The sequence below is a fragment of the Nematolebias whitei genome, chromosome 17 (assembly GCF_014905685.2).
Source record: "Nematolebias whitei isolate Nwh7 chromosome 17, NemWhi1, whole genome shotgun sequence".
In the NCBI taxonomy this organism is placed as follows: domain Eukaryota; kingdom Metazoa; phylum Chordata; class Actinopteri; order Cyprinodontiformes; family Rivulidae; genus Nematolebias; species Nematolebias whitei.
The window spans coordinates 20350807-20362977 of record NC_056514.1 but is presented as its reverse complement, the minus strand read 5'-3'; the positions used below and the strand labels follow the sequence as shown (position 1 = coordinate 20362977).

Below are 12171 nucleotides of genomic sequence, written 5' to 3'. Positions count from 1 at the left end.
ATATACATGCATATATATATATATATATATATACATATATATATATACATATACTGTATATAACATTTGACTTTACAATAAAAATAAAGTATATATATTTTTTAAAATATCAGAATCTCTTCTGCTCATTAACACACATTAGCTCAAGTCAGATACCTGACGTCTTTTCTTGGCTGCAAGTTCGTCAGCAAAACTTTGAATGTTCTCATTAGACTTTCTTCACTTTCTTTGACTTTGTTGTCAAAACCAAAGATTACAGAAAAGTTCACATTCATCAGTCATGAGAAATCACTAAATATACTAATTTTTAAATAAAATGAAAATCTATAGAGCCTGACTGATAAGCCAGATATGATACAATATTATCTTGGGTGTAGGTAAAATATAATCAAGGGCCAATTTTGGCCGGCAAGCTTTGAGTTTGACACAAATTCTGTAAAGAAACAAGCTTAAGTGGATTTGACAAGGACACCACACTGAACTATAAAATACAAATAAATTTAAGAAAGTTTAAATGCAACAACAATGAGGTTTATTCTTGAACAAAAACTTATTTAAAGCCAGGGTACACTAAACTTATAATATAAGGTAATATATATAGTGACACGCAGTATATATATATATATTTTAGGTCGGAAAATAGTTATATTATTTTAAATGTCTGCCAAGAAGGCGCTGGACTGAAACAAGCTGTGAGTCTCCCCAGCCGACAGGGGGCGCACTTGATTTTCACACATCCTACAAACTGACCCCTGCCCTGCCTTCCTGACGGGACTCACGTTTTCCTGCTGTGACCTCAATCTCTCATCGGACCGGTGCGTGTTCCTTGGTGCTAGTTTCAATGAAAAACTGTAAGAATTGATGCTAAATAAGCTCTACTGGGCGCCAGTTTCCCCGTGTTTTCCAGCGACGTGTTAGCCGCACATTGAGCTAAGCTAACAGGACGAGCAGGAGCGAGTTTAGAGCAGCAGACATGGCCGCAGTCGAAGAGCTGTCCCCCGCTTCAGGCCCGGTGTCCACCCGGCCTCCAGAAAACGAGATAGACGGCGACGAAGATGAAGACGTCAGTGTCAAGTCATTTCTTGTTCTTTAGCTGTTTTGTGCTTTACAGTTTTTATTTTAATTATCGGTTTAACTTGACCGTACCGAGGCTAACCAGTTAGCTTCCGTCCTTCACATCTTCGAGTCGTTATTCCTGTTTTACACGCAGCCTTTTTAACAATAACATTAATGCAGACTGGTTTAGAATTAGTTTATTATAATGCCTTATTTAAAAAAAAAAAAGAAGAAGAAGCTATAAAGGATTTAATGGAGGTATCGATTAAGTGTGTGGAGGTAAAGAAATCCAATGCTAGAAATTATTGGTTTAAAAACTTGGAGCAGGCTTCCTAAATATATGGCTCTACCTGTTTTAAACACTTCAGAAAGTTAACTTTGTTTATTTCAGTTTGATGTTACGTTTTGATATTTTAATAAACACGTTGTTACTTTGTTTCTTCAGCTGGATGAGACCCTGGTGGAGAGGCTGTGGGGCTTGACAGAGATGTTTCCTGACTCTGTGCGCTCAGCTGCAGAGGTTTCTGCTCAGTGCTCTGTGTCAGTGCTCAAGAAGTTTTACAGGTGAGTCTCCGCAGCATGTCCTCCTCATCCCGTCGCTGCATGCCTTTAGCAGCAGGGATGGAGTAAGTGCTGGACAAGTTACTTTTAAAGATTTATCATGCCCTGAAAACACTATTTGCAATAACCTGATATTACTGTTTTAAGATAAAGATGAGAACCAGTCAGCTGCATATTCACATTTAGGAATTTGGCAGAAAGTAAGAAATCCATCCATTATCTTTACCTGTTTCTTCCTTTTTGAGTCGTGGGGGTCACTGGTGCCTATATCCAACAGTCACTGAGCGAGAGGGGGACACCCTGGACAAGTCTCCAGTCCACCACAGGGACACCAAGCGACAAATGAGACAAATACACCTGTATTAGTGCATATGACTTATGTTCATCTCTAATAGACAGATTGGATTCTTAGGTTTTTTTTTTACCTTGGTTTCTATAAAGTATTTTTGATGCTTCAGAAATAATTTATACTTTTTTAGTTGTAGTCTTTGTGCACCCATACCTCTGTGGGTACAAAAAGAAGCTATTGTTAAACAAAGACAATAACTGGTAATCAGTATTTTGTTGACCAAAACTTTTGAACTTGAATTGGTTCTAAAATGATTCCCTCGTTATGTTTCAGCTGAATAATGAATTAATTACAGTTAACTTGAGTGTGCCTAATCTTTCTCATAATTTTATTTAAAAGTCATGTTTGCGACTAACTCTGATTTCAAAACAAAGTCAACACATTTAGCTTTGGGTTGGCACCTCAGTAGAGGTTTTACGTTTCAGAGAGTAATTTGTTTTTAGGCCACAGAAATTATTGACAATCTCAAAAACATACAAATACATGAAAACCGCAGTAAAAGCTTGTTGAGAACTGATTCATCAAATAGTCATGAAAACTAGGGATGTATGATATTAGATTTTTGGCCGATATCCAATATGTCGATATGTTAAAACTTATTTGGCCGATAATCGATACCAATACCGATATTTTTCCCCTAGACCTACTTACAGAGACTACATAACTTTCTCTGCTGTGGAATTAAAATACTATATTAATTTGCATATTTATCAGTTTGGCCTGCTGCTAAATGCAGATGCAAAAAAGGGGCTGAAAATGATGTAACTCTTCAACTTGGATTATGTTTAATGTCAAATTTATCAAGAAAACCTGTTCACAAGCGACAGGTGAAAAGCGTGTAAGTAGTAGTGCATTAATAAATATGCTTGACAATTTCTTAAATTAAAATTTAACTTAAAACAGAAGCCTTTTATATCGGTTAATTTTTTAATGGAATGGTCGATGTCCAATATTTAACTTTATCGCTAATATCGCTAATATCCGCCGATACCATGCCGATAATATCGTGCATCCCTAATAAAACTTTCCAACATAAAATACGTTTTTTTTTTTATTGGGCATTGAATGATGTCTGGAATAAAACAGAATGCCTTCATCTAAGTTCTGTTGGTCATAATTTTATTGTTGTTGTTTTTGTGATTATAAGCAGGCACGATGAACACCTAAGTTTACACCTTAGGACGTTTTGAATAAGTGCACAGAACACGGGACGTTTCACATTTCTCTGAACCTTAGCGAGCGCAAAAATCTAATCTGGACTTGGATTTGCTGAGGCAGTTTTTTGGACGCTAATATCGAAGTTGTACTAAAATCTTGCGTTTAGTGAGTAACATATCTGTAACTTAGTTGTAGTAAAAATGTTCTGATCGTTTAGGAAGTTCTGTGTCACCAGAGAGATCAAAGTCAATAATTTACTCCATATTTTCCTACAACACCTCTGTGTCATGGGTGCCAGTAGTAAATAACATCATCCATAAATGAAGCTAATCCAGTTCTTCACTTTGTTTCAGCTTTTCTCGCTCTGCGCTCTGGGTGGGCACGACCTCCTTCATGATACTGGTTCTTCCTGTAGTGTTTGAGACGGAGAGGCTACAGCTGGAGCAGCAGCAGCTACAGCAGCAGAGACAGGTCAGTAATGTTGGGTCACTCTTCTTTACAACTAAACTTTTTTAAGTTTTGTGGAAGGGGAAAAGGTAAAGTTTGTCCCAAAATTAAAATAAGATGTACAAATGTCAATAATAAGAATAATGAATCTATTTTTATTCCCCACTTTCAGATCCTGCTGGGACCAAACACTGCTGTCTCTGGTGGGATGTCGGGCATGATGCCTCCTGCTCCTGGCAAGATGTGAAGAGCTGCAGGGGGCGACCTGATCCTGAGATCTGCTGCAGCCACACACAGCTGGGCCTTCCACCAGGAGAGACGAGGAGACGACGCAGAAGTGTGCAGAAAGGCAGTTTTCATTTTAACAATGGCAAAAACTGCGTTAGGCTCCCTCCACCATGTCCATTTGCTCAGAGAAGCAGGTTGACTCTGCACTCGCCCTTTTTTCTTATTCCCAACATCACACAGAGACTTGTCTCCTGGAGCACTCTTTTTACTGTTGTTTTTTTATTTAATCATAAAATACTTATTTCAGCATATATAATACAGTTAGTTATAGAGATATCAAATGTCAGTGCATACATGAGGAAGAGGTCAGAAGATTGTTTTAGTGTCCAAGGATTGGCTCATGTTTTGGCAGAATGTCCGTCTTCATGTACTTACTGATTATACAAGTATGAAAAACTGATGGTAGTTACAAATGACAGCTGTAAAGAATTGTGACGTGCGTTTTGTCACTTTATACGTCACAATTCACAGTAGTGTGTGTGTGTGCACAGTCAGTGTCTCTCCTTTAATACTTGCCATCGTCGTTTTGTTTTTCTGCTATAAACACGATGCAGCCAAACCAGATGTTTTCTGCTCTTTAATAGTCTGTGAAATGCATCATTTTGGATCATTTTGTTTTTTCTGTGGTCGTTTATGGAACAGTACATTCTTTTACACTCAAAACACACGGTTCTGTTTCTTGTTTGACATTACAGGAGAAATTAAATCACCATACTCAAAAGTGACAAGTTTATTTCTAGGATGATTGTGGCTTATTTTATTTAAAAAGCATATTTGGTTGGCGACCAATGATGCATTGTTTTAAAAAATAAGTGTAAGATAAGTTGTAAAATACCGGTAGTATAAATATAGTTTAATTTTGAAATGGCTTATTTGATGTTATCTGTTTAAGCGGGAATAAAAATATATACAGGTTTTCCCCAGAAAGACTAAACTATCAGTTAATAACAAACAACTTGGTTTTTACAAACAGTAAAAAAATTGATGTAATATTTTGCATGAGATGTAAAATATACAGATTAATTGTGAATGCTAATCAATGACACCTGTGCAGGGGCGATTCTAGAATCTGACCTTTAGGGGTGCTTAGCCCCCCAGTGCTGACAATGGCTCTTGGCTTGAACAATTCATTCAAACTTTATTTATACAGGTTACTCCCATTGAGTCTCTGTGGTGGCCATTGAGGTCAGAAGCATTCATAACGTGGGGGGACACACTGGTGAGGGTCTGAGGTCCTCCCACGGAAAATTTTGAATAAAGTAGATGCCGTTTCCTGCATTCTGGTGTATTTTTAACTGTTTTTTAAACATCTATGTTTACCTACATAATTGATTCAATAACTATTTTAGAGCGCTCAGCACAACAAGAAATAGCGCTAAGCTAGCAGTGTGCAATGCAGACTAAGATTATAGTGTAGCGCTCTACATTACACATGAGGTTGGCCGCAGGGATTTATCTGTCTTTTACATTTTTCCAGACTGTTTAGGTTTTGGAAATGGAATAAACTGTATTCCACCCTCTGAAGCAGGACTATTCAACTAAACTGCTCAGGAGGGCACAGTTAATTAAAGACAGCAGCTCGGGTTGGACACAGCAATTGAAGTCAGGTAAATAAACCAAGTATTTCAATGATCTGTTACCTTTTACATTTATTTTGTTGCATTGAATCATAAATGCAATCAACAGAACTGCCCTTACTTTAAAGGTACTGAGTTAAAATTTAGAGGTGCTTGAGCACCCCCCAAAAAGGCTAAAACCACCACTGCACCTGTGCTTTTTTTACTGACCCCTTCAGTTCTAAAGAACAATACGATCTTTGTGAATTTTTATTGTTTTGTATTACATCCAGTTGTTCTAAGAAATCACTATAAATTGTTTAAAATAAAACTTTAGCCGTAATTCTTGGATGCCAACAGTATAAAAGCTGTAAATACAACAATAGTCGGTATGCTCTTTGAAGAAAGTTGCATTCATGAGGCGTTTACAGTTCTTGGGATAAAATTGGAACATTACTCAATAGACAAGACTAATTGTTGTTTTCTTCTTTATTTAAATCCACTAAACACCTGGATAGCAATGTTAATTTTAATGAAGTTGTAAGATTGTTTTAGAGGCAAAAAAGCAACACTTGAAATATATATATTTTTTAATAAATGATAAGTGTGTCCGTTCAAGCGGTGAAAGCAGAGTTTCCGGTGGTTCCTGAATGAGTCTGACTTCAGAGATTCCCGCCAGTGACGCTGCTAACGCTAGGCTAACGCTAGTTATTTAAAGAAGGGGAAAAAAGAATAAATTGTACATTTAGAAAAAAATATATATTGTCATTTTGAGGTTACAAACTAAGTTAAAAAGTATTTATTTTGCATCCTAGCCTGTATTTTGTGAGCTTTTGATGGTTTGGACTCAAGTTTTTTGGGCTAAGTAGTTATTTCCTGTTTAACTGATCAGGACTGAAAATGAAAGTTGTTGAGGATCAGGTTGTTGAAGATGAAGCAAGCTTTCAAGATGATGAAGTACGATATACTTTCATTAGCCTTTTTGAAAAAAAAAATCTGCTCAATATTAATAACACTATAATGCAGCTGTGGCTGCTCTCAGGTTAAAAATGAATTCTTAATCCATCACGTTTAACAAATCTTATTTTTCTCTACCAGGAATCCTTCTTCCAAGACATCGATCTCCTACAGAAGCATGGGATTGTGAGCAAACAGCAGCTTCATAACATTTATGACGTAACATCATTTGTACACTAACCATTTATCTGTCCATCCTCATGTGTGACAGAACATGGCGGACATTAAAAAGCTGAAATCGGTGGGGATTTGCACCGTGAAGGGGATCCAGATGACTACACGCAAAGCTCTGTGCAACATCAAGGGCTTGTCGGAGGCAAAAGTGGAAAAAATCAAGGAAGCTGCTGGAAAAATGCTGGTCAAGCACAAACTTATATCTTCAACTTTTGTCACTTTGTCCATAAAAATGGTGCTGAATGGTTTATTATGCTTAATGAATTAGATGTTTATTTTCACATTACAGAATATTGGTTTCCAGACGGCCTTTGAGTACAGCGCCAAGAGAAAGCAGGTGTTCCACATCACAACTGGGAGCCAGGAGTTTGAGTAAAGCTTTACAACATAATGCTAATATAAAACCAGCAGTTCAGATCTTTTACCATGGGATTCTGTGGAAACGTTATCAAAATATTTCTTGTAGATGTCTTTTTAAGTGAACTCAGTTTGGAGAAAAGTATATGAATTTTCATAAACTGACGGTCTGGGTAAGCCTTATAAAAATTATCCTGCTTCAAAACTTTATTGCCATCAGTAATATAATACTATAAACCTTTATATATATATATATATATATATATATATATATATATATATATAACCTTTATATATATAATAAACTTGTTGCCAGTGTACCCTCTCACCCAGAGGCTGCTGGAGATTGGCACCAGCCCCCTTGTGACACCGAACAGGAACAAACAGGTAAAGAAAACAAACGGATCATACAGTGGTGCCACTTTTACATTACATGATTATTTACATGGAGTTCTATGAATATTTACAAGTACAATCAGCAGCTGCAGCTAGCTATGGCATGTGCAGGCTGAGGCACTTCCTGCAGGCATACAATTTCTACCAGGAAAAACTAATATAAAACTGTAGAATAGTGTGTGTATGAACTTTTATACCAAATTTTGAGATTGTAGTTGTTTAAGATGGCGGCGATCCACTGTTCTCTGCTGATGGCCGTCAATCCATCAGAATTAAACTTTCAAGCTGAGGTCATTCACCAAGCTATCTACAGCAGATGAGGTGTAGTTTACAACCTTTCTACAGTTCTCCTCATCAAAAGATCTGCTCTGTCCCTTAAATGAATCTGATGCATTTGTTTATTTCTGTTATCTGTATGTGGCAGCAAACTGTTGGGTGGAGGAATAGAGAGTATGGCTATTACAGAGGCCTTTGGAGGTGAGGAGGCATCCATCAGTATTGTTTTCTCTTATGTTTTCTTGTGGAACATGATATATTATACTCCGTTATTGTTTCTGCAGAGTTCCGCACAGGGAAAACACAGCTGTCCCACACACTTTGTGGTGAGTAAGGAGCTTTTTATGCTATTTAGCCCGAATCACATACACGCCATAAATCTGACTCTTGGTTTTGTTTAGTCACTGCACAGCTGCCAGGCGAGGATGGATACTCAGGTGGAAAGATCATCTTCATTGACACAGAGAACACCTTGTATCCTTACAGTGGGGACAGAAAATCATCGTGTGTCGTACGGAGATTGGCTGATGCGTAGACCAGTCTGCCCTGTATTCATGACTGGTTGCAGGTGTTACCATCTTGTTGTAATAGTCTTCTATTTTTCTTGACGCGTCTGATTCCAGTCGACCAGACAGGCTGAGAGACATCGCTGACAGGTTTAATGTGGACCATGATGCTGTGCTGGACAATGTGCTTTATGCCCGAGCCTACACCAGTGCGTACAGACACTGCAGCTCCTCCGAACAAGACCGCATTATTAGAGTTATTGTATTGTCTTGCATTGTGGTGTGTAGAGATTGTATGTCTTTGCTTCATCTCAGTTCAAATGTTTGTGAAAACAAAGCATGTGCTGTCTCTGCAGGTGAACACCAGATGGAGCTGCTGGACTTCGTAGCAGCGAAGTTCCATGAAGAAGGAGGAGTGTTTAAATTATTGGTAAACAGCTCAAGCTGTAAAGATCTTTGTGACTTCGTTTTGTATTCTGCTTTGTAAATTTAGTCAAAGTGGAATATTCTATTTTTTTGTACTTACCAGTTATATTTGGGATTACTAGATAAGACTGCTGGACATCCTTCTCATGTACTCTTTCCTGTTAGATCATCGACTCCATCATGGCTCTGTTTAGAGTGGACTTCTCCGGTCGTGGAGAGTTGGCCGAGCGGCAGCAGAAACTGGCCCAGATGCTTTCGAGGTTGCAGAAGATCTCTGAAGGTATGGAGAGGTGGAAACCAGAAGGTTGTTGTTTTTTCATTCAATCTTTATTTTAGATTTTTCTACCTGGATTATTGAGCATGCATCAGGATATTTATTTATACAGGTTAGTCTCAATGAGTCACGAGGACTCATTTACAAGCGAGACCTGTGATATAAAACAAAGTAAAAATCAAGCTACATTATGAAATGAGGTAAAATACTAAAACCAGAAACATGTCTGCATTGATTTTTGCATTGAACTTAACAGTTGTTCAAAATCCCTTAGAGCGGGGCTTAATTTGAACCGGATCTTGCCGGAACAAGATCTGGGATTGGGAACTCTCTTATTTTGTCAGGGTGCGTTCGGTAACTGTTTGCTTGGATCCGTCAACTCTCAAGTTTACTAATAATAAAGTTTTGAACAAATATGGCTGCCTTGTCATTTGTGGAGCCATGCTTGAACCGTGTCGGTCCCTCTGCTGCTGAGACGATAAATAAATAACTCTTGACACCTCCGCTGCTGTTTTTATGACGCACTGGACGCTTGTCACTCACAGCACGCATGCAACAAAGAGTAAACTCAAAGCGAGAGGGACACCTGCCCCCTCTTTCCTCTTTCGCGTTGACAACATTTTTTAGTTTTATCTGTGAGTTTGTCAAATCACAATTTTGATGTTTTTTTTTTTTGTGTAAATACAGAAGTAATGTTTAATAAATGTTAGAACTCTATTCTTTGCAAACAAAATATATGTCATTAAACAACTTGTCAGTTCTTCTCTTGTGAGCTTGCACGTTCCCCAGGACCCCCCCCCCCCCCCCCTCCCAGCCGATCCACCTGCTATTTGTGTTCCGGCATTGATCGGTTTATAAATTAAGCCTTTCCTTAGAGAGGTCAAAGTTGACAGCTTCAGATCTTTGTACAAAGTGTTCCAGGAAACAGGAGCAGAGTAGGAGAAGGCCCTTTTTCCAAGTTCAGTCCTCACAGAGGGAACACTGCAGGTAATAATGTCCTGAGAGCGCACGCTGTAGCTGCACTCATGCAGAGACATGTAGGAGGAGATGTATGAAGGCAGCAGACCAAGAAGTGATTTAAAGATAAAAATGTACCAGAGAGAGTCTGTGTGAAGTTAATGATGTCCAGTTAACCAGTGAATACAGGGTGCAGTGGTGGGTACGATAATCACAGCCAGTTATGAATCTTAGTGCACCGTGATAGACAGCAGATGTTGAGTTTGACATATGATTTAGTTTATATCTTAGATCCTTATACTTTGTATGCTGTGTCTTTTTATACTTTATATTTTTGCCATTGTTGGGTGTAACTGGGACCATGAGCACATATTTCGTTCCACCTCATGTACCAGGTGTGACGCGAATGACAATAAAGAACCTTGACACTTAACCAGCTAACCCTTTAGCTTCAATGCTAACGGCCTGCATGACGGTCAGATAAACATCAGGTTTAAAGGCGTCTTTGAACAAACAGCAGTCTTTATTCATGAGACATTTTCAGATGGGGAGGTTTTGAAAGAAGCAATGATGAATAAGGTGAAAGATAATTTCTTTAAAAAGAGTAAAATATGTGATGATCAATTAAAAATGCTGCAGATCTGAGGATCAGTACTAAAGTTTACGTGATTCATTTAAAAATACAAAAATACTGGATTCAAAATTCACTGAATTTCAAATGTTACTGACTGAGATTAAATTAAATAATGTTTCATGTTTAAATATCTGTTTTCTGCAATGGTAAACGATCCATTATGCCCCCCTTGTTAATCCTAGCCAGGGTTGGGGTGGGGGCTGGAGCCTCTCAGCTGCCTTTGGGACAGCCTGGACAGGCCTCCAGTCCAACACGGGGACAGACAAAGAGACAACCGTCCACACTCCCAGTCACAGCTAGGGACACTTTAGAGACACAGAAGAGCCTCAAAAGGGATTCAAACTGAGAACTTGACTTCTAATCACTAATTATCAATAATAATCATATCTGCCATGGCAAATCGTTATTGATAATTATTGTGAGGAGTCCTTGGATCACGCAGTCATATATTCACATGTATGTAGTAAATTTATTATTATTAATACTATGATAAGGTAGAACTTTATTGATCCCGCAGGAAATTACTGATTAAAGGTGAGTCGTGCAAATGTGTGTTTGTATCAAACAAGTAGCCTTCATGTCACTCGGTTCCACTGACGTAGCTCTCAGTCACACAAAGGTTGGTGGCCCCTGCTCTAAACATCACAAATCAGATTTGATATATTGAAGTAGTTATTCTTGCTCTATTATCTATTCAGTAAATGATCATTGATTATAATACATGGGTTTACAGGATTGTGATCCCTTTGGCCAAATTTAGCTAATCAGCATAATTATTGTGTTTATTGATGTTTTTCTTTAGAGTACAATGTAGCCGTGTTTGTCACCAACCAAATGACAGCTGATCCTGGGGCGGGAATGACGTAAGAAATCACAAACAGCCTTTCTTTAAATTATGAATGTGTGTCATCGTAGGCCACTAGTTTGAAAGTTTGAGTTTTTTTAATGATTTTTGTTTTAGATTTCAAGCAGATCCCAAGAAACCCATCGGTGGGCACATCCTTGCCCACGCCTCCACCACACGGATCAGCTTGAGGAAGGGGCGTGGCGAGATGAGAATTGCTAAAATATTTGACAGGTGCGTGTCACTTTTTACTTTATGTGAAATTGTTGAGCAACGAGACAAACAGAAGATACTGAAATTAAAAACATAAATGCCTAGTTTGTCACTTCCACCCCAAAGACTTGAACTTAACTCACATATGAGCCACATACAGACTTTTATTTGAACAGTAAAAATATTTGGAAGCCGAAGAGTTCAGTGTTTGACTGTTTGTTTATTTCTCTTTATTTTCTCTAGTCCTGATATGCCTGAGAATGAAGCCACCTTTGCCATCTCAGGTGGAGGAGTTACTGATGCCAAAGAGTGATGGATCAAATTAAATGAAGACACTTAATATTTGCCTTGTTCCCAGTTTACCTGTTAAGATATTTATTGTAAGCTAAATTTAATTTACCTTGTTTCCAGTTTACCTGTTAAGATATTTATTGTAAGCTAAATTTAATTTACCTTGTTCCCAGTTTACCTGTTAGGATATTTATTGTAAGCTAAATATTTATTTATTGAGTTTCCTAACCTTATTTAACTCTTGAGTTATTCAGATGATCTTGCTCCGTTGGTTTTTAAAGGATGTTCTATTCATAGCTTCATTGATGTTGACTCTTGTGTTTTAGCAATGTTAAAATGAAGAGAAGTAAAATAAATGCCATAAATAAAAAAAATGTCTGAGTGAATCTTT

At 37.9% G+C, this 12171-nt stretch overlaps 2 protein-coding genes across 2 annotated transcripts; both read left to right on the top strand.

The window, feature by feature from the left end:
• The first annotated feature begins 754 nt into the window (after nucleotides 1–754).
• tomm22 (translocase of outer mitochondrial membrane 22 homolog (yeast)) lies at nucleotides 755–4495 on the top strand. The gene is made up of 5 exons (XM_037690761.1): nucleotides 755–815; nucleotides 890–1063; nucleotides 1502–1620; nucleotides 3478–3595; nucleotides 3744–4495. The coding sequence occupies exons 2-5, from the start codon at nucleotides 974–976 to the stop codon at nucleotides 3816–3818; spliced, it is 402 nt and encodes a 133-aa protein (XP_037546689.1). The 5' UTR covers nucleotides 755–815; nucleotides 890–973; the 3' UTR covers nucleotides 3819–4495.
• Nucleotides 4496–6315: 1820 nt separating this feature from the next.
• On the top strand, nucleotides 6316–11802 carry dmc1 (DNA meiotic recombinase 1). Its single transcript, XM_037690760.1, has 13 exons — nucleotides 6316–6372; nucleotides 6514–6558; nucleotides 6644–6790; nucleotides 6896–6978; nucleotides 7784–7836; nucleotides 7920–7961; nucleotides 8037–8109; nucleotides 8259–8350; nucleotides 8498–8571; nucleotides 8733–8847; nucleotides 11235–11295; nucleotides 11394–11510; nucleotides 11733–11802. The coding sequence occupies exons 1-13, from the start codon at nucleotides 6316–6318 to the stop codon at nucleotides 11800–11802; spliced, it is 1029 nt and encodes a 342-aa protein (XP_037546688.1).
• The last annotated feature ends 369 nt before the right edge of the window (nucleotides 11803–12171 follow it).